This window comes from Mesoplodon bidens (assembly GCF_964165515.1).
Source record: "Mesoplodon bidens genome assembly, chromosome: 3".
Lineage (NCBI taxonomy): Eukaryota > Metazoa > Chordata > Mammalia > Artiodactyla > Ziphiidae > Mesoplodon > Mesoplodon bidens.
The window spans coordinates 166222877-166246480 of NC_138178.1; the positions used below are offsets into that span (position 1 = coordinate 166222877).

Sequence of the window (23604 nt, forward strand, 5' to 3'; positions counted from 1 at the left end):
AGGAGAAGATGTGAGGGTGGAAAGGGGTAAAGAAGAAGGTAGAATAGGGGAGGGAAGGGGAAAGGAAAAGGCAGAATAGGAAGGCACTGATAGCATATAAGTGATACAAAGAATCCAGTCAGACAAAGCATATCTCAAGATAAGGTAAAATTTCCTCTGTATTTTGCATCAAAAGACTTTAATGAATTAATAGATTCAATAAGACAAGATCTCAAAGCCTCAATAACTGAATGACAACATGAAAAGGCAGATTATAGAGATAGAGAAATAAATTGAGAGCCATGTCCCTTTATCATTCTAGGCTCCAAGACAGGTTAACAAAATTTAACTGTGTTGGAAGGGGGTAGGCATCTGTCAATAAGGTCAATCAATATGAATTTTTCCTTTCAACTGTGCAAACTGAGAGGAGCTATGTAGGCTTGATCAATGACATCAATGACAAAATTTGACATCAATGACAAAATTACCAAACCAAGTAAATGGAGAGCCATATATCATTTACCCAACTCCACCTCTTACAAGCTGTGTGACTTTATTTTTTTATTTTATTTTATTATTATTATTTTTTTTTGCGATACGCGGGCCTCTCACTGTTGTGGCCTCCCCTGTTGCGGAGCACAGGCTACGGACGCGCAGGCTCAGCGGCCATGGCTCACGGGCCCAGCCGCTCTGCGGCATGTGGGATCTTCCCGAACTTGGGCACAAACCCACGTCCCCTGCATTGGCAGGCAGACTCTCAACCACTGCGCCACCAGGGAAGCCCTATTTTTTTTAAAAATAAATTTATTTATTTATTTATTTATGGCTGCATTGAGTCTTCATTGCTGTGCATGGGCTTTCTCTAGTTGTGGTGAGCGGGGGCTACTCTTCGTCACAGTGCGCGGGCTTCTCACTGTGGTGGTTTCCCGTTGCAGAGCACGGGCTCTAGGCACATGGGCTTCAGTAGTTGTGGCTCGTGGGCTCTAGAGTGCAGGCTCAGTAGTTGTGGCACACAGGCTTAGTTGCTCCTTGGCATGTGGGATCTTCCCGGACCAGGGCTCGAACCCATGTCCCCTGAATTGGCAAGCAGATTCTTAATCACTGCACCACCAGGGAAGTCCAAGCTGTGTGAGTTTAATCATATCAATTTAAACTGTAAAAGTAATTTAACATTACCTATTTCAACTTGATTGTTGTGAATATTAAATGACATGATATTTGTAACATGCTGAGAACAACTATAGTAGCTCAGTGGGTGGGAGCTATTATTATTTGTCTTTGGGGAGAGTAAAAAAAATCACTGAAATTGTAAATGAGAATAAAGCATGATGTTTCAGAGTCCCCCTGCTTTAGGGTTGTTCATAGGATCCTATTTTTGTAGATCCTAAAAATCCATCATCACCACCCCACCCCCTGCCAGAGGATTCTGGGAAGATGGTAGAATGGGATGCACTAGGAATCTCTCTCCCCACTTGGACAATTGCACTGCAAGAATCTATCTGATGTAATTGTTTGGGAACTCTGGAGTCTACTGAAGGCTTGCAACTTCCAGAGGAAGACTCTGGTAGTAAATTGTGGTTAATTTCAGCCCTTAGCACAGTAGAAGCTACTCATCCTCCACCTCTAGCCTCAGGGCAGGCAGTTATGAATGTGTTCCTGGGGCAGTTGCACACAGCTTGCAGGAGCCAGTGTGGGCAAAAAGGACCTTGTCCTCCAAATACTGTGGATCTGTGCTCTGTTTGCTGATTGCAGCTTCTTATCACAGAGGTGCAGACAAAAAGGAGGGTGGCCATTCTTGTTGCACCTCTTTCAGTGTTGCAAGTCCACTCCCCACTGGCTGAAATGACTTCCAAGGAATTTAAAGGTCTGGGCCCTTCCCCCTTAACTACCCCATCATTTGTCTCTTTTTTTCCCTTTTGGGAACCAGACATTAAAGACGAGGACATTTGAGGTATTATCAAAAAGACAAGAGGTAACAAGTGTTGGTGAAGATGTGGAGAAAAGAGAACACTGTTGGTGGGAATGTAACTTGGTGTTAACTAACCTTATGGTGATAATCATTTTGCAATATATACATATATCAAATCATTACACTGTACATCTTAAACTTACACAATATTATGTCAGTTATATCTCAGTAAAGCTGGGGAGAAAGACTAGGACATTCAAAAGCAACTGCATACACAAGGAAAATTTAGAAACTGACCACATACACTTGGGGAAAGGTACAGGCTCAGGAAAGACCTAAGAAGATCTTGAGTTTACATCTCAGGCTAATCCTTGGCACAGAGAGTGTCCACAACAATAAAAAAAAACAAAAACAAAAAACATTAACAACAAAAAAACAAACCCTGGGGAAGGGGGAGAATCTGATTTCCAGATCTACTATATTATTAGATTCAAATGTCCAGTATTCAACAAAAAAATCACAAGGCATACAAAGAAACAGAAAATACAGCCCATTCAAAGGAAAAAATTAAATCAACAGAAAGGTTCCATCTTAAAGATATTCAAAAAACTAAAGGAAGATGTGGAAAAAGTCAAGAAAATAATATATGAACAAAATGGAAATAATATGAACAAAATGGAAATATCAATAAAGAGATAGAAAAACTAAAAGAACCAAAAGGAAATTCTACAGCTGAAAAAGCACAATAACCGAAATTAAAAATTTGCTAGAGGGATTGAAAGGTAGAAGAAAGAATCAGTTAATTTGAAAATAGGACAATGAAAATTAGCGAGTCTGAGGAACAGAAAGAAAAATCATTGAAGCAAAGTGAATAATGGTTTGTAACTGTACTTGTGTTTTCTATATGATTTAAGAGACTAATACATTTAAAGAAAAAAATGATTAATGTAAAAGCTAGTATTACTTACTGTTAACTTGGGTTTGTAACTCCAAATCTCATTTTCTACATAATTTAGGAGACTGATGCATTTAAAAGAATTACTAATTTATGTTTGGAGGCACACAATGTATAAGGATGTAATTTTGTGACATCAACAGCTGAAACAACAGTAGTTGGAGACTTCAATACCCCACTCACAATTATGGACAGAACACCGGACAGAAGATAGGTAAGGACATCAAGTACTTAAACAGTACAGTAAACCAACTGAATCTAATAGACATACACAGAACATTCCACCCAACAACAGTACATACACTTCTCAAGGGCATATGGAACAATTTCCAGGACAGACTATATGTTATGCCACAAATTAAGTTTCAATAGACTTAAAAAGATAAATATCACACAAAGTATCTCCTCTGATCACAAGGAGATGAAGTTAAAAATTAATAACAAAGAAAACTGGAAATTCACAAAATTGTGGAAACTAAACAACACTCACTTAAACTAGCAACCTTCCAAAGAAGAAATCACAAGGGAAATTGTAAAATACCTACAGACAAATGAAAATGAAAATACAGTATACCAAAACTTATGGGATGAAGTGAAAGTGGTGATAAGGGGAGATTTATTACTCTAAATATTTACATTAAAAATAAGGAAGAGGGCTTCCCTGGTGGCGCAGTGGTTGAGAGTCCGCCTGCTGATGCAGGGGGCACAGGTTCATGGCCCGGTACAGGAGGATCCCACATGCCGTGGAGCGGCTGGGCCCGTGAGCCATGGCCGCTGAGCCTGCGTGTCCAGAGCCTGTGCTCCGCAACGGGAGAGGCACAACAGTGAGAGGCCCACATACCGCAAAAAAAAAAAAAAAAAAAAAAGGAAGGAATGAGTGAAGGGAGCCAAAAAGTACAAACTTCCAACTATAAAATAAGTAAGTCATGGAGATGTACAGGAATACCTAGGAGATACTGCAAGTTTGTTTCTAGGCCAACACAATAAAGCAAATATTGCAATAAAGCAATTCACATGAATTTTTTGGTTTCCCAGTGTATATAAAAGTTACATTTACACTAGACTGTAGTCTATTAAGGGTGTAATAGTATTATGCCTTTAAAACAATGTATATACCTTAATTTAAAAATACTTTATCACTGAAAAATGCTAACCATCATCTGAAAATGGATGGTTGCTACAAACTTTCAATTCGTTTAAAAAAAAAGCAGTATCTGCAAAGTGCAATAAAGCTAAGCACAATAAAATTACATATACCTGTAATGTACAGCATGGTTACTATAGTTAATAATACTGTATTACGTATGTGAAAGTTGCTCAGAGAGTAGATCTTAAAGTTCTCATGACAAGAAAAAAAATCTGTAACTATGTATGGTGATGGATGTTAACTAGACTTATTGTGGTAATCATTTTGCAATGTCTACAAATATAAAATCATTATGTTGTATACCTAAAACTAATATAATGTTATATGTCAATTATACCTCAATTAAAATTGTTAAAACAAAAATCAAGAAATTTAACTTTAAAACTTAAGGAACTAGAAAAAGAAGAACAAAGTAAACCAAAAGCTAGCAAGGGAAAAGGAAATAATAAAGATTAGAGCAGAGATAAATGGAACAGAGAGTCAAAAAATAAGAAAGAAAATCAATAAAATCAAAAGTTGATTCTTTGAAAAGATCAATAAACCTTTACCTAGATGAACTGAGAAAAAAAGAAAGATGACTCAAATTACTAAAATCAGAAGTGAAAGTGAGAACATTACTGCTACTTCTACAGAAGTAGAAAGGATTATAAGAGAGTATTATAAACAACTGTACACCAGCAAATTGGATGAGCAAAATAAAATGGAAAAATTCCTAGAAAAAAAAAACCCTACAAGACTAAGTAAATTGTGAAGAAATAGAAAATCTGAATAGACCTAAAACTAGTAAGGAGATTGAATTAGTAATAAAAAATCTCTCAACAAAGAAAAGCCCTGGACCTGACGGCTTCACAGGTGAATTCAACAAAACATTTAAAGAAGAGCTAATACTGATCCTTCTCAAACTTTTCCAAAAAATTGAAAAAGAGGAACATTTCCCAACTCATTCCATGAAGCCAGTGTTATCCTGATACCAAAGCCAAACAAAAACACTATCAAAAAAGAAAAAAGAAAACTGTAGGCCAATATCCCTGATGAGTAATGATGCAAAAATCCTCAACAAAATACTAGCACACAGAATTCAGCAGCCCATTAAAAGGATTATTCACCATGACTAAGTAGGGTTTATTCCTGTAATGCAAGGAACATTGAATGCAAACAACATATGAAAACTGATCAATGTAGTATACCACATTAACAGGATGAAAGAAAAAAACCCACAACATCATCTTAACTGATACAAAAGAGCATTTGACAAAATTCAACATACTTTCATGATAAAACACTTAACAGACTAGAAATAGAAAAAAACTTTGGGGGGAGGGGTGAGTGGGATGAATTGGGAGATTGGGATTGAGATATATACACTATTGATACTATGTATAAAATAGGTAACTAATGAGAACCTACTGTATAGCACAGGGAACTCTACTCAGTGCTCTATGGTGACCTAAATGAGAAGGAAATCCAAAAAAGAGGGGATATATGTATATGTATAGCTGATTCACTTTGCTGTACAGTGTAAACTAATACAATATTGTAAAGCAACTATACTCCAATAAAAATTATTAAAAAAAGAAGAAAACTACCTAAACATAATGAAAACCATATATGAGAAATCCACAGTGAACATTATACTCAAGGGTGAAAGACTTAAAGCTTTTCCTCTAAGATCAGGAACAAGGCAAGGAAGCCCACTCTCACCACTTCTATTCAATATAGTACTGGAAGTTCTAGCCAGAGCTATTAGGCAAGAGAAAGAAGTTAAAAGCATCAGAATTGAAAAGGAAGTAGTAAAATCATCTCTGTTCACAGATGATGTGATCTTATATGTAAAAATCCCTAAAGCTTCTACAAAAAAAAAAAAAAACCTATAAGAACTAATAATGGAATTCAGCAAAGTAGCAGGATATAAAATCATCACTCAAAAATCAGTTGCATTTCTGTACACTAACATGAATAATTAGAAGACAAAATTAGGAAAACAATTCCATTTATAATAGCATCAAAAAACTACTTAAAAATAACCAAATTAGTTAAGGGTAACCCACAGAATGGGAGAAAATATTTGCAAATCATTTATCTGACAAGGGATTAATATGCAGAATAAATAGAAAACTCCTAAAACTCAACAATAAAAACAAGCAATCTGATTAACAAACAGGTAAAGGACTTCAAAAGACATTTCTCCAAAGATTAAAAAATGGCCAATAAGGACATAAAAAGATGCTCAACATCACTAATAATTAGGGAAATGCGATCAAAACTATAATGAAAAACCACTTCACATCCATTAGGATGATTACTATCAAAAGACCAGAAAATAACAAGGGTTGGCAATGATGTGGAGAAACTGGAACTCCTTTGCACTGGGGGTCAGAATGTAAAATGGTACAGTGCTGTGTAAACAGTATTGAAGTTCCTCAAAAAATTAAAAATAGAATTATCATATGATCCAGTGATCTCACTTCTGAGTATATACCCAAAAGAAATAAAAGCAGGTCTCAAAGATATATCTGTATAGCCATGTTCATAGCAACACTATTCACAATAGCTATAACATGGAAGCAACAAAATCGTCCACTGATGTGTGAATGGACAAGCAAAATGTCATATATACCATACAACTGAATACTATTCAGCCTTAGTGATGAAGAAAACTCTGACATATGCTATTACATGGATGACCCTTGAGAACATTATGCTAAGTGAAATAATCTAGTCTCAAAAGGACAAACACTGTATGATTCCACTTATATGAGGTACCAACGTAGTCAAAATCATAGAGACAGAAAGTAGAATGGCAGCTGTGAGAGGCTGTGGGGAAGAGGGGAGTGGGGAGTGGGGATTTATTTTTTAAAGGGTATAGAGTTTCAAGATGAAAAGAGTTATGGAGATGGATGTTGGAGGTGCTTGCAGAATACTTGCATGTATTTAATACCACTGAACTATACACTTAAAAATGGTTAAGATGGTAAATTTTGTTATGTTTATTTTTATTACAGTAAAAATTTTTTTAAAATCCATCACCCCTAATAGGTCTGTGACCTTAGGATTAGTTCATTAATATGGCAGATTTTAAAATAAATCTAATCCCTGGCTCACAGGTAGTGCTTATACCAATAAAAGTGAATTCCTCACCTGCCTTTGTCAAGTAAACCTTTCCACTTCGGGAAACAAAAGTAATATCTGAAGTATAAAAACTATGATAAGTATTCTTTATGATATCATCATGAAAGTCAGCTATTAATTCAAAGGTGTTGCCACCATCAATTGAAAGCCATACCTAAGGGAATAAAAAGATAATACCTCACTAAAGAGCTGCCATGTAACAGTCATCAGTTACCTACTCTTCCTACATAAGAAAAGTCATGCACCATGACCATACTCCCACATCCATCACACACACACAGACGTACAGACTGACTCCTTACCTACTTGTTAAACCGTCTATTTCCTTCCTAGAGTTTGTGCAAAAGTGTACATGGCAGTCTTCAGTTTTAAACAGTATGCATTGTGAATGTACCAAAGAACAAAGTTATTCCACCATCTCCCAACTGGTCCTCCTTGTTCATAAAAGGATGAAGTGTTGGATGTATTTGGATATGGAGGAGAGTGCTTATCCATATTAAAATGAGACTTCTGTGCTGAATTCCTTTGTTAGTTCTAATCAGGTTTTTTTGTTTTTGTTTCATTTGTTTTGTAGAATCTTCAGAGTTTTCTACATACAAGATCATAGCATCTGTGCATAGAGATAATCTTACTTCTTCCTTTTATATACAGATACTTTTAAATTTCTTTTTCTTGTCTAATAGCTCTGGTTAGAACTTCCAGTACTATATTGAATACAAGTGTTGAGAGTGGGCTTCCTTGCCTTGTTCCTGATCTTAGAGGAAAAGCTTTAAGTCTTTCACCATTGAGCATAATGCTCACTGTGGGTTTCTCATATATGGTTTTCATTATGCTTAGGCAGTTTTCTTCTATTTCTAGTCTGTTAAGTATTTTTATCTTGAAAGTATGTTGAATTTTGTCAAATGTTCTTTTGTATCAATTGAGATGATGCTGTGATTTTTTTTCTTTCATTCTGTTAATGTGGTGTATTACATTGATCAGTTTCATATGTTGAACCATGTCTGTGTTCTAGGAACAAATCACAATGGTCATGGTATGTATAATCCTTTTAATGTGCTGTTGAATTCAGTTTCCTAGTATTTTGTTGAGAATTTTTGCATCAGTGTTTTCTAGGGATTTGGTCTCTAGTTTTCCTTTCTTGTAGTATCCTTGTCTGGCTTTGGTATCAGGATAATGGTGGCATCATAGAATGACCTTGCAAGTGTTCCTTCCTCTTCATTTTTTTTTGGTATGAGTTTGAGGAGGATTAGTGTTAATTCTTCTTTAAATATAATATTTGGAACAACTCACCAATGAAGCCATCCCTTCTTGGGCTTTTCTTTGTTGGGAGGTTTGATTACTGATTCAATCTCCTAACTAGTTATTGGTCTGTTCAGATTTCCTATGCCTTCACAATTTAAGAATTAGTAGGTTGTATGTTTCTAGGAATTTACCCATTTCTTCTAGCTTATCCAGTTTGTTAGCATACAACTGTTCATAATATTCTCATATCCTCCTTATTTCTGTGGCATTAATTGTAATGTCCCCTCTTTCAATTTTAGTTGTCTTCTTTTTCTTAGTTAATCTAGCTAAGGCTTGTCAATAAAGCAGCTCTTAATTTCATTGCTTTTTTTCCTATTGTTTTTCTATTCTCGATTACATTTATCTCTTTTCTAGTCTTTATTATTTCCTTCCATCTGCTAGCTTTGGTTTGGTGGGTCTTCTTTTTCTAGTTCCTTAAGTCGTAAAATTAGGTGGTTAATTTGAGATTTTTCTTTTTAATATGTGTTTATAGCTATAAACTTCCCTTTAGTACTGCTATTGCTGCATCCCATAAGTTTTTTTTCACAGATTATTTTTTATTTTTATATTGAAGTATAGTTGATTTACAATATCATGTTAGTTTCAGGTGTACAGCACAATGATTCAGTTATATATATATATATATATATATATATATATATATATATTCTTCAGATTCTCTTTCCTTATAGGTTATTACAAAACACTGGGTATAGTTCCATGTGCTAGACAGTAAGTCCTTGTTTATCTGTTTTATATATAGTAGTGTATATGTGTTAATTCCAACATCTTAATTTATCCCTCTCCCCACCCCCTTTTCCCCTTTGGTAACCATAAGTTTGTTTTCTATGTCTGTGAGTCTCTTTCTGTTTTTGAAATAAGTTCACTTGTATCCTTTTTTTTTTTTTCAGATTCCACATGTAAGCAATATTATATGATATTTATCTTTCTCTGTCTGGCTTACTTCACCTAGTATGATAATCTCTAGGTCCATCCATGTTACTGTAAATGGCATTATTTCATTATTTTTTATGGCTGAGTAGTATTCTATTGTGTATATATACACCACATCTCCTTTATTCACTCATTTATCTGTTGATGGAAATTTAGGTTGCTTCCACATCTTAGCTATTGTAAATAGTGCTGCAATATGTCTTGTTTTCATTTTAACTTTCTCAAGGTATTTTCTGATTTCCCTTATGACTACCTCTTTGACTCACTGGTTGTTTAAGAATGTGTTAATTTCCACATACTTGTGGATTTTCCAGTTTTCCTTCTATTGACTTCTAGTTTCATTCCACTGTGATTGGAAAATATACTTTGTATAATTTCAATCTTTTTAAGTGTGTTGAGACTTGTTTTGTGGCCTCACATATGATCTATCCTAGAGAACGTTCTGTGTGTATTTGAGAAGAAGTTATTCTGCAGTTGCTGGGTGCAGTATTCTGATTACATCGGTTAGGTGCAATTGGTCTACAGTGTTGTTCATGTCTTCTGTTTCCTTATTTATCTTCTGTTTGGTTGTTTTATCCATTATTGAAAGTGGAGTATGAAGTCTCTTATGATTATGTTGCTATCTATTTCTCCCTTCATTCTTTCAAAGTTTGCTTCATATTTATATTTCAAAGTTTGCTCTGATGTTTCATGCATAAATATTTATAATGGTTATATCTTCTTGGTGAATTGACCTTTTATTCTTATATAATGTCTTTGTCTCTTGCAATGATTTCTGACTTGAAGTCTATTTTGTATGCTTATAAAATAGTATAGCCATCTTTTGGATGCCATTTGCATGAAATATTTTTTCAATCTTTTTGTTTTCAGCCTACGTCCTCAGATCTAAAGTGAGTCTCTTGTAGACAGAATATAATTGCATCCTGTTTGTTTTTTTTTTAATCCATTCAGCTAATTTATGTCTTTTGATTGGGGTACTTAGTGTATTTAAATGTAAATAATTACTGACAGGGAAGGATTTACTATTACCATTTTGTTTATTGTTTCGTATGTCTTGTAGCTTTTTGTCCCTCCTTTCCTCTCTTACTGTCTTCCTTTGTGTGTTTTTTTTTTTGTAGTGACATGCTTTGATTTCCTTCTTGTGTTCTTGTGTATATATTCCACATATACATTTTTCTTTGTAGTTACCACTGCAATTACATAAAGTATTACATTCTATTTTTAATCTGATAACAACTTAACTTCAACTGCATACAAAATCACCTCCTATACAGCTCCACCCCCACACTTTACGTTATTGATGTCATAAATTACATGCTTTTATATTATATACTTGTTAACATATTTATAGTTTTAAAAATATTTTTCTCATGTAAATCCTATACAAGAATTAAAAGTGAACTTACGCACCAAAATAACATTAATACAAGTTACTGTATTTGTCCATGTTTTTATATTATTGCAAAACTTTTTATTTTCATGTGACTTCATGTTGCTATCTAGCATCCTTTAGTTTTGTCTTGCAGGACTCTTTTCAGCATTTTTTTGGCAGAGCAAATATAGTTGTAATGAACTCCTTCAGTACGCGGGCCTCTCACTGTTGTGGCCTCTCCCGTTGCGGAGCACAGACTCCGGACGCACAGGCTCAGTGGCCATGGCTCATGGGACCAGCTGCTCCATGGCATGTGGGATCCTCCCGGACTGGGGCATGAACCCGTGTCCCCTGCATCGGCAGGCGGACTCTCAACCACTGCACCACCAGGGAAGCCCTACAGTATTCTTCATTGACAGTTTTTTTTTTTTCCCTTTCAGCACTTTGAATATATCATCCCACTCCCTTCTGGCTTGCACTGCTTCTGCTGAGAAATCCACTGATAATTTTATGAAAGTTCCCTTGTATGTGACAAAGTCACTTTTCTCTTGCTGCTTACAAGATTCTGTCTTTGACTTCTGACAGTTTGATTATAATGTGTCTCAGTGTTGGTCTCTTTGGACTTATTCTGATTGGAATTTCTTTAATGTGTATGTCCATTTTCCCCCTCAAATTTGAGAAGTGTTTGACCATTATTTCTTTAAATAAGCTCTGTGTCCCTTTCTCTCTCTCTCTTCACCTTCTGGGACTCCCATAATTGCATATGTAGGCCCATTTGAGAGTATCTGTAAATTCCTGAGGTTCTCTTCACTTTTCTTCATTCTTTTTTCTTTTTGCTCCTCTGACTTGATGATTTCAAATAATCTCTCTTCAATTTGCTGATTCTTTCTTCTGCTTGATCTAGTCTGCTGTTAAACTTGTCTAGTGAGTTTTTCAGTTCAGTTATTGTATTTTTCAGTTCCGGAATTTCTGTTTGACCTTTTAAAATGATTTCTATCTCTTTTTGATATTCTCATTTTGTCCATGCATTATTTTCCTGATTTCTCTTAGTTATCTGTGTTCTTGTGTGACTCATTGAGCACCTTTATGACAGTAGTTTTCAATTCTTTGTCAGGCATCTCATAGATCTGCATTTCTTTACGGTCATTTTCTGGAGTTTTATTTTGTTCCTTTGATTGGATCATGTATGCCTGTTTCTTTGTATGCCTTCTGATGTTGCTGTTGTTGTTTTGAGACTTGGGCACCAGATAAAGCAACCACATTTCCAGTTTTTATGGACTGGTTTTATGCAGACCTTTACCAATCTACCCAGTTAGAGATTCTAGGACCTCTGAAATCCTTTCTGAGGATGTGTCTTCTCTGGCTTGTTCTGTGCTTTTAGCTGTCTCAAATTCCCTAAACTGCTTATCCCTGCTTCTTCTCAGAAGCCCATAAGCTCTTGCTGCCGCTGGCGGCATCTGCCTGCAGAACTGCAATTTTAATGTGCTGTAGTGATCATATCTGTTTTCAGCAGTTTCCAAACAAGGCTGCCAGTTCCATCAGTGCTTTGAGTCAAGTGAGACAGATTCCAGTCTGTCAGGCAGCCCCTGGTCTGGCCAGAACATTGGAGGCACTGTTAGCTCTTTTGTTTCTGTCCTGAGGGAGGATCCTTGGTGTGGGAAGTTTCCTTCAAGTTGTGCTGCCCTAAGTCAAATAGGAGGAGAGGCATGGATGTATGTGCAAAATGTTGCAAGTTTTTCTATCCCTTTTGCTGGAATCCCTTCTTGGTTTTAGCTTGGTTTCGGTGCTGTAGCTTCTCAACAGGCCTGTAGAGTTCTTGCAAAGGTATGCTGGTTTGTATATTGCTATCTTTGTGGTTCTGGGGGAAAGTGAGGGTCTGAAACTTCCTAGCCTGCCATCTTGTCAATATTACTCCCCCTTTTCAGCAGTTCCCAAACAATGCTGCATGTTGTATCAGTGTTCTGAGTTAGGCAAGACAGAAACCAGTCCCTTGAGCAGCCCCCAGACAAGCCAGAATGTTGGACACAAGGCCCACTCTTCTGTCTCTATTCCAAGGGAGGACCCCTGGTGTGGGAGGTTTCTTCCTGGTTGTGCCATGCTAGATTGAATGGGGGTACGACAGATGGGCAAACACTGCAAATTTTCCCACCCTTTTGTTAGAATCCTTTTTTGGTTTTATGTTGGTCTGGGTTCTGTAGCTTCTCAACTGGTCTCTAAAGTTCTTGTAAAGGTACTCTGATCTGTATATTGTTGCTAACTCAGTGTCTCTGTGGAAGAGCAATGGCCTGAAGCTTCTTAGTCTGCCATCTTGCTGATCCAGAGTTCTTCTTTTTAATGAAGGTGAAGTTCTCTTTTTCTTTTATGGTTATTGTTTTTTTAAGTCTTGTTTTAAAGTGTTTTCCCACACTGAGTTCAGAAAGATATTCATTTTTTTCCCTCTAAAAGTTTTGATATTTAAATTAGTAATCTGTCAGGACTTGAGCTTGATGTATGTTGCAATGTGGGGATATATTTCAACAGTTTCCATATGTATAACCAAACTTCCCATCCCATTTTGAGCAGTCTCTTATTTCCCCCTGTGATGTCACTTTGGCATCTATCAATATTCCAGATTTGCATGGGTCTACTTGTGGGCTATTTTATCCCATTGGTCAATTTGTCTATTCCTGGCCCCAAACTGCATTACCAAAATTATTACAACTTTTAAAATAGTGTTAATATCTGGTAATACAAGTCCTTCCTTCTTATTCTTCTTCAGAAGTGTCTTGGTTACCCTTGGTCTTTTGTTTTTCCATGTACAATTATTTTTTTTCTTTTTGCTTTACTTAAAAAATTTTTAATTGAGGTATAATTGACATATACCATATATATTTTAGAGTCAACTTAAACTCCACAACACATCTTGGGGTTTTGATTAGAGTTGTATTAGATCTACAGATTAATTTAAGGAAGAATTGGTATTATAAGTCAAGTTTTCTTGTCCACAAGCATGTTTATGTTCATTTCTTTATAAAGTTTTAAATGTCCTTCAGTGAAGTTTATAATTTTCTACATATAGGTCTTAGAAATCTTTCCTTAGATTTGTTCTTAGGTACTTTATAGTTTTTGTTTGTGGATTTCTGTTTTGTTTTGCTTTGTTTCTGCTATTGTAAATAGTGTCTTAAAAATTGTGTTTTCAAATTTATTGTTGATCGTGTGCAGAAATGAAATTGACTTTACCTCCTGCCTAGTTTAACTTTAACTCCCATCTTGTTTTAGTAATTTGTATGTATCTTTTAGATTTTCTATATAGACAATCAGATCTTCTGCAAGTAAATAGATTTTGTTTGCTACTTTTTAAAATTCATGCCTTTGATTTCTTAATTTTTTTTGTTTGTCTTATTGCATTCCCCTCTGTATACTTTTTCACTTCTTAATAGTTTCTTGGTAGAACTCCAAGAAACTGTTGTATTGTGGCTAATACAACCCCCTGCCTTTTCCACAGTTGAATGTGGAAAAGAACATTTGATAATGCTGAACTGGTCACATATTGAATTCATGAGCACAAAGCTCAAGCAGTCATACTGGATTACCTTAGTCAATTCATTCTCCCATCTTCCTAGGCAGCTATTTCACTCTGTTCTCTCTTTCCTCAACCCTTCAACATTCCTCCTCCATCCTCACTAGTAAACAATAACTTTGATTTTTGTTGAGAAAATAGAAGATAAGTTCCCATACCTTCCATTACCATAGCTACCGACCTACCTACCAACTTCTGAACCCGAAAACCCTTCCTTCCTCCTGTTACTATAGAACAACTGTCTGTACTCCTAAGGCCAGTCTCTCCACTAGTTCATAGACCTCATCTCCTCTCACCTCTTTAGAAATGTCACTCCAGCAATTTCTTTTCTCTCTTTCCTGCATCGTCAGCTTTTCCTCTCTACCAAATAAGTCCCATAAGCACACAACGTAATTCCTCCTATCTTTAAAAAAACTCTTCTTTTGGGCTTCCCTGGTGGTGCAGTGGTTGAGAATCTGCCTGCTAATGCAGGGGACACGGGTTCGAGCCCTGGTCTGGGAAGATCCCACATGCCGTGGAGCGGCTGGGCCCATGAGCCATGGCCGCTGAGCCTGCGTGTCTGGAGCCTGTGCTCCGCAACAAGAGAGGCCGCGACAGTGAGAGGCCCACACACCATGATGAAGAGTGGCCCCCGCTTGCCACAACTAGAGAAAGCCCTTGCACGGAAACAAAGACCCAACACAGCCAAAAATAAAAAAAATAAATAAATTAAAAGAAGGCTCAACATTAAAAAAAAAACAAAAAACAAAAAACTCTTCTTTTGACCTTTCTTTCTTCAAACACTGCCACAATTCCCTGCTCCACTTTTCAGCAAAACTTTGCAAAAGATTTGTTTGTATTCACTGTCACTAATTCCTCTCCTCTCATTCTCCCTTCATCAGGCTTTCCACCTCCCTGACCATCAGAGCAACTCTGTTCTTTACTTGATGTATAACCACTCAACATAGAGCAAGTGAATGATTTACATCTATACTAGAGTGTGAAGTTTCATACACACCTGATTACCATAAGCATACAGAAAATGGCTTCGTGGGTGGAATGTCATTCCAACAGGAGAAGAGAATGATGAAGGAAATAAGAAAAGTGGAAATTTTTGTATTAATCTTGGTTTGTTGTTTTTTAGGATCCTCACAGAGACAGTGGTATTTTTCTAGAAATAGATAAACAAAGCAGGAGCAAATCATAAGAACTTTTCCCACCAATAGTACTAGTCTATGTTACAATTTTTAGAGTTTCCTGTTACTTGGATTTGGATTAAGATAGGGACAAAACCATTAACACAGCATAGAATTGGAAGGATTAGCAACTATTGGTATCTCTTTACTCTGCCTCCCCCCACCATATATGTCCATTTTATAGATGTTGAACATGAAGTAAAGAAGATTAAATAATTTGCCCATTTATTATTTAATAATAATAATTTAATTAATAATTTAATTATTATTATTAAATAATAAATGTCATGGGGGGATTTATTGTAGAATCATTACTGGACTCAACAGACTCCAAGGCTCATGCTCATAACTATAATGTCAAACTACTTTTTAAAAGTGTGGATGCCTAGGCCACACTCCAATTCTGTCAGATCATGATTTTGAAGGGGATCAGGATATGCACCCCCAAGGCATGCCACTTTGGTATAAAGATTATTTTAAGCTGAAGATATTTGAGATTCAAGAGATGCAGACAAAATCCTTCCCTTATCTGACTAAAAGCAGCAACTTCTGGGATAAAAGGCTGCCATTAATTCCTCTTCAGAGCAGCTCTACTCCCAGAAGGCAGAATGTGAACCTACCCCAAATCCCTTCTCCAGGGGAGTTTTATGGCCCTGAAGGAGACGGAAAGACCACGCATACCTGTACAAACATCACAAACTTCCTTATCTCCTGTTTGTTCTCCTATAAACCATATCTTTTCATTTGTTTTCCCTTAAGTACCTTTCTCACTCAACCCCTTAAACTATTAAGATGGCAAATAACCTCCAAATTTTAACTACCTTTTGAATTATTCATCACTGACTTTCACTCGCATGTAGGTACACTGCATGCATAAATAAATTGTTTTCTTTTCTCCTGTTAATCTGTCTTTTGTCAGTTTAATTTGCAGGGCCCCAAAAACTGAACATAAGAGGGTAGAGGAAAATTATCTTTTTTCTCCCCTAAAATCATGAGTGTAGGTAGGGCTAGTTCCACTTTTTGTTCATTTAAACTAATCATTTTACAGACACTTAAATTTATATAGACCAAACTCAGCTTACATTCTCCTGAAGAATAAGCAAAGAAGCATTACTACACAAAAGGCTCTGTATTTTCCATTTTCATCAAACTGAATGACAAATAAGAGACAAGACATCTATAAAGTATCAAACTATATTGTTAGCCATAAATAATTTCACTGTAGCCAATTTTATCACCTTCTATTGTCAAAGATAAAAAGAACTTGGAAATAAGTTTTGCAAAGGTAAATTTTCACTACTGTGGTGTCAAGAGCAATCACCTCTGGGCTATAAGGCCTACCTGGTTATGGAAGAGGTAGACTCCAGAACTTTGCTCTTGGTCAACAAGAAATGTTACCACAGTTGAAAGAATAGTTTTCATTCCTTTTGAAATGGGGGATAAGCAACGTAACCATTCAAGAAATGGTTCTTTACTATAAAAACAAGAGCTTGCCTACAAAAAGAGAAAGGAAAAGTTAATGCCATTCTTGAACTATAAAAGTCCTAATTAGTTCTTGCAGGCAAGTAAACTAATGAACAACACTAATTGTGTTGTCATGACTGGCCATAAATAATAGTGATATATCTTTCATGCCTGTGCTTCTCTTCTGGGGGATATGAATCCAGAAAACACTGCAAAGCATCCCTTTCTGGCATGAATTGTTTTTCTAGAACCACTGTGAGGGTCTAGATTTAACATAATTAGGTAATTACCATTAAATCTAAGTACAGGCGTCACTGGGAGCAAAGAGTGATTGTTAGGCTTTTGAGTCTATAGAATTGCCATTTTTTAGATTAATAACAACCTATGAAATCATGCACAATAACATTTCTTACTTTTTAAAATATTTAATACCATACCTCACTTAGGGTCCTGTTTCTCTCAAAGGTGATAGTAACATAATCAACTATAAAACATAAAGGTACAGAAATTATAAGTAGCATCTGTATTTTTAAACGTATCACTAATTAAATGATACAATTTAATTGTATCATTTACAATACAATTTTCTTGCACTTACAACAGGGCATGCCTATTGTGTCAGACTTAAACTAATTTTTCCCCCAGTTTTAGGCCATTAACTTATACAAAACAAACCTATCTTTATATTTAATTATATTTTTATTTTATTTCATTTTATCTAATCTATATATGCTAGCTATGTTGAAAATAGCTTATTAATAGTTCTTTAACTAAAATTTACCTTCAAAATGTTCTCTGTTAGCAAAACATCTTTCATTATACCACAGTTTTCCTTTGATGTAGTCAACCTACATAAATAAACAAAAATGTCATTTAGGCAATATGTAGCCTTAAGATGTAAAAATAGAAAAACTTATAAGAAATTTTAAAAGTTCAATAGTTCAGGAATGTGAGGCAAATAAAAAAAGAAAAACTGTGTGCCAGCAAAATAAAAGTTCGTACAATGAGGATAAGAAACAAGAATATGCTTTTTGAACAACACACAAAAAAGGAATAAAAAGAAATTTCGCATGATTGGCATATGTTAATGGAAGATGCTACTATCTATGAGCTGTCTTTCCAAGGCTCTCAGGAGCTGTTGATCTTTCATTACAGTTAAAATGGGCCACATGCTTATCTTTTATTCTCTTCAGCTGCAGCTAGGTTTAAGGAGACTTCCCAGAGGCCTGACAGCAGCAAGAAGCAATAAGAAAAAAAGCCACAAAAATACAGGTTTTGAAAAATTGGTCATACGGGAGAAGCTTCCAAGAAGGTGAGATTATATATGTTGGATATGAATTATATGCAAGAATTTGAGACGGTGTCATTGAAAAAATGTTGTCATTGAATAGGTGTCATTGAAAAAATGTTGCCTGCCATATCAGTAAACAAAGGATGTTGCAGCCACTCGGGATGGTGAGCCCTGAGGAACCTCAGGACGGAGACAAACGAGCTGCCCACTGCCAAGCTCTCAGTCACTGCAGCCACCCCCGACGGATGCACCCTGAGGAGAGTCAGGATGACAAAGCACAGGATACTGGCCCCAGATAGCTGAGGTGCACATCAAAGGAATGATTTCAAGGAGCCCAGACTCTTGCATCTTCCCGTACATAGAAAAAGGACTAAATTCCTTAACTTGAGATATCTGGTTTTCTTTGATTAACAGTAATCTTTTGATGTTCCGACTACCTGGTCTTTGTTGCAAAAACTCCTAAATATCCTCCGCCTCCCTTAGTTCTTAGGAGCAGTCTCTCAGAGCTATCTGAGAGTCTGTGTCCCAGGCTTATGTCCTCAGTTTAGTCCACTGAGTAAAACATAACTCAACTTCTAGGTTGTGTTTTTGTTTGTTTGTTTTTGCGGTACGCGGGCCTCTCACCGTTGTGGCCTCTTCCGCTGCGGAGCACAGGCTCCGGACGCGCAGGCTCAGCGGCCGTGGCTCACGGGCCCAGCCGCTCCACGGCATGTGGGATCTTCCCGGACCAGGGCACGAACCCGTGTCCCCTGCATCGGCAGGCGGACTCCCAACCACTGCTCCACCAGGGAAGCCCTGTGTATTTTTTTTTTTTAGTCAACATAGGAAGATTCTGACTCTCATATTATTGAGACAAAAGGAAGACCTTCTTACATTTTTAAAGACCAGTAATAAAATCTGCATAATCTGTGCATTAAAAGCCTTTAAAATGTCCTAGAATAGATTGTGGTGATGCTTGCACAACTCTGTGAATATACTAAAGGCCATTGAATTGTACACTTTAAGTGGGTGAATTTTATGCTATGTGAGTTATATATTGATAAAACCTCTGAACAAACAAAAAAGCCTTTTAAAATGGAGTGGACAATAATTTATTTGAATTTCAACCTACGGTTTTATATCAAATGAGCCTTTTGAGTTCTCATATAAATCTTCAGTTTTTCAGGGTGCCATAATTATTATGATTATATCTGGACAATTAGTATAGAATCTTTATCGGGCCCTGATTCCTTTTTTACTCTTTAGATCCCTTCTTTTTTTTTTTTTTTTTTTTCCTACCTGGAATAAAACTCGTAATAGTCCAGTGAATATCCTTGGGGATAATTTAATCTGATCAGGCTGACTTCATTCCAAGGATGAGCTCATGCCCCAGGCCTGATTTAGAGTCACAAAGATGGGTCAGGAATGAACACACGATCCAAGTCAGGTTAATGAGTCGGCCCTGAGGCTTGCTGGAACCACCGGGGAAGAGATACTTTATTCCTGTGGGGAGTGCTGAACTGATGGCACATAAACCTGGTGGCTATTCTTACTGACAACTGGAGAAAACCCACTGAGAATGAAGCTAATGTAGAGGAAAGCAGACTCAAATGCTGAGAAGACAGGGTTGGACGGACATCTGTTAGGCACTAAATCCAGTCATGTCTGGAAGCTGGATTAATTCACTCCTTGAATTCCCTGTTCACATGAGCCAACAACTTCCTCTCCTTTGCTAAAATCAGTTTTAGTTTGGTTTCTGTCATTTGCCTTCAGAAGTTTCTGACTATCTGTCTGGGGAGAAACTCCAGCTTTTTTTTTTTTTTTTTTTTTAAGTTGCTATTTTGATTCGTGAACCGGGCTGAGGTTTTTCTTATGTAATGTTATTTAATCACTTCATCTCTAAGAGGTAGATATTGTCATGCCCATTTTAAAATGAAGAAGTTGAGGCCCAGAGAGGTATATGACTGCTCAAAGTTCCATGCTGCATGGCTACTAAGCTCATCCAAGACTGGACTCCTGTCCATCTACATTTTTTTACTCATGGATTCTGAAAATATTTATTGAGACAGCCTATCTACAAGGCAGCCTAATAATAGCATACAATAGTAAATAGGATAGTTCTTGACATGAAACCTAAAGTCTGGTGAGGTTAGTCAGAGGGCTCAACAGATAAAATAGGGTGACAAGTGACAGCAATTGGTATTGAGAGGTTTGAGACTACATATTGCACTCAGTATACATTGAGTACAGATGTATAACAGATTTTGCCTCACGCCAAGTTCCCAATTTAGGGCCTTTGCACCTCTGTCTGGACATATTTTGTCGAAATCATTTCTTCAGATCATTTGAGTTTCTGCTTAAATTTCACCTCCTTGGAGAGGCCTGCTATAATCACCATGCTTAAATACAATATTATCTTCCCTTCACTCTCTATTGTTCTTCCCTGCTTTAATTTCAATAAACCCTTGTTACTCTCTACAATCATATTCTGCATATATTTGTGTACTTGTTCATGGTCTAGCTCCCTCAGGAGAATGGGAAGCTACAGGAGAGTCAGGACTTTATCTGTCTTGTTCACTATGGAATCTTCTTTGTTTAAATAAGCCTGGCTCAACAAACATCTGTTGAATAGATGAATAAGTGAATGAATAAATCACCACGTATTAACTCCTTCAAATTCCTGGCTGGACAGCAACATACACCCCATTCTTACTATCCTTCCTTCAATCATTTTAGAAGACGTCTTTTCCAAAGGTAAATTCCTATACTTTTAAGAACAAGTTCACTTTCCCCCTTTCTTTCCCCTGCCCCACGACCTCACTATCTTTAGGACACTTGTAGTTCCCCTCTCCCTCATCACTACCAGAAACCCCTGAGTTTTGCTGAAATATTTTAGCTCAGGAGGATTTATTTTAATATCCTTGTAAACGGTAAAAACCTCTATGAAGGGCAACTTGTGATTATCTTTTAATATTGCACAAGCATTTACTCCTTGATGTGTGAATCCAAGTTCCAGGAATGTATTGTACTGATATACCCAGACATGTACAAACTTGCTTGGTACAAATTATTAATGGCAGCATTGTTTGTAATGCAAAAGCAAAAGATTAGAAAACTACCCAAGTATCCATCAATAGGAGACAGGATAAGTAAACTCTGGTTAAGTTCACACAATGGAATATTTGCAGCTATAAAAAAAAAAGAAGGGCAGGCTTAGGTCTGGTAAAAAGCACAAACAAGGTTCCTGTCTCACTTACAGCTTACATTTCTAGGTCTGTCTCCCACTCCTTCACGGGAGTCTCTGGATAGTAAGCTCTCCTGATGCCTTATCCGTGACAATTTCTTTTCTTCACCCTCATTCTTGAATGATATAGTTTAGCTAGGTTTGGAATTCTCTCTTGACAGTTTTCCCCCTTGCTTTTTCTGATGTAAATCACTTTTGCCTACCTGGCCTTCCCAGTTCTCAGCTTCACTTTTCTTCCAATCAGTACAGCAAGAAGTCAGTTCCTTTTGTTTCCTGAGAAATAAGTGCCCCTTTGCTTTAGACAGTGTGAGTGAGTGTGCGTGTGTATGCACAGGTGAGTGTGTGCCCACAGGCCTGTATGAGGACAGAATGGGGAGGAAACGTGGCAAAAGGCTAGAAATGCTCATCATTTTGTTGTGCTTTCCAAACTAAAGCATGCTTAGATGTTGATGGGAATGACTTAGTTGAATCTCAGAACTTGACCTCGTAACAGAGAGGGGAGATAACTGATGGAACAAAATCTATAATCAGAGCTGTAGAATCAGAGTTTACATGGTACTTGTATCAAATTAGAAAGAGTGTCCTGGGACTTCCCTGGTGGCGCAGTGGTTAAGAAACCGCCTGCCAAGGCAGGGGACACGGGTTCTGAGCCCTGGTGCAGGAAGATCCCACATGCGGCTGCGGAGCAACTAAGCCCGTGTGCCACAACTACTGAAGTCCACGTGCCTAGAGCCTGTGCTCCACAACAAGAGAAGCCACCGCGTGAGAAGCCCGTGCTCACCGCAACAAAGAGTAGCCCCCACTCACTGCAACTAGAGAAAGCCCACGCGCAGCAACGAAGACTCAGTGCAGCCAAAGATAAATAAATAAAATAAATAAATTTATAAAAAAGAAAAAGACAAGGTAGGCACAGACCTACACGGGGGTTGGGGAGTCAAGTGTTAGCCATATTTCGGCTCTCACTATCTTTTCAACTGGGTGTCCTTGTGCAGAATGCACTGAACAACCACAGCAATCCTGGACAGAACATATAAAGATGGGGTGGGGACCACCTCAGAGACAAAGAGGGGGCATTTCCTCCTTTGAAACAGAAGGGGATATCATTGCTTAATGATTACTGGAAATACATGTTTTTAGTTCAAACTGTAAATAATATTATAGTATCAGCAATAATAATCTATATTATGAATTCCTGTCTTGCACCTCATCTCTTAGGTCACCAAAGAAACACATATCTTTTAACCAACCCTTGGAAATTGAAAGCTTCTTACCCTTTCGAAACCACAAAAGTCTGCCCTTGAAAACTAGAAGAAAGAAAAAAAAGGAATTTTAATCTTTGCTTGTAAATCAGAAGGCATAACAAAACAGCAATTTAAATTATACTAAAGGAGATGATGTTTTTTACATCCCAGCAGTTAGGAGTATCAAACACTAAAACCAGCTTCTTAAGTAGTTTGCAGGGTATCTTGGAGATTTCCCCCTCAGTCTTTGCCTTGTTCCACCATTTGATTAATTTATTTATACTTTAACTTAATTCCAGAAAGGATTTGAGATCAAAACCCCAACTTTTAATGATTTAAATGGAGGAGTTAAGAAGTGTATAGGAAGAAACTAGGTCGGCCACCGACTGGGGTTTAGGAAGGCACATCCTTATCCCACTATTTTCTCCATGGCCACTCTGTCTTCTGCCCAGCCCAGTGCAGCTCCTAGACCAGGCCCTCAGGATGTACAGCCCACACCTAACTCTCTGTGCTTTGACCTCAGGTCACTGCTCCTGGCTGTTTCAACTCTCTTCTTTAGCAACCACATGATAAGCACATAAAAGGCCAGGTCTATTAGTTGTCTGAGCAACAAATGATACTTTCTTAGAGATAATGAGGAAGAAGGAAGGTTGTGAATATTCGTATACCTGAAAAAAGGTAATAATTACCATGTATAAGAAATAACTACTTCTTAACCAATACAATCATACCTTCTACACTTCCCCAATCTTTTCTCCTACTGTTCCTAAGTCTTTATTACTGTTCTTATTTCTGTTGAGGTAATTTTGAGAGCTATTTATTAACATATTTAAGAACTGATTTCCCTTCTCTCAATCCCAAAACTTACTTTTAATTACTTTATTTATTTATTTATTAATGTCTCTTTTCAATGTTTTATTTTGGA

At 36.9% G+C, this 23604-nt stretch overlaps 1 protein-coding gene across 1 annotated transcript in view; it reads right to left on the reverse strand.

Moving 5' to 3' along the window:
* Positions 1-23604, reverse strand: part of CATSPERB (cation channel sperm associated auxiliary subunit beta) — a 130467-nt gene that overhangs the window by 58627 nt on the left and 48236 nt on the right. Inside the window, exons 10-15 of the mRNA XM_081230317.1 lie at positions 22710-22742; positions 17706-17772; positions 17362-17408; positions 16802-16954; positions 15283-15435; positions 7129-7273 (exon numbers count right to left, since the gene is read on the reverse strand). Coding sequence (XP_081086443.1) covers positions 7129-7273; positions 15283-15435; positions 16802-16954; positions 17362-17408; positions 17706-17772; positions 22710-22742 — 598 coding nt within the window. The remainder of the gene's footprint in view (positions 1-7128; positions 7274-15282; positions 15436-16801; positions 16955-17361; positions 17409-17705; positions 17773-22709; positions 22743-23604) is intronic.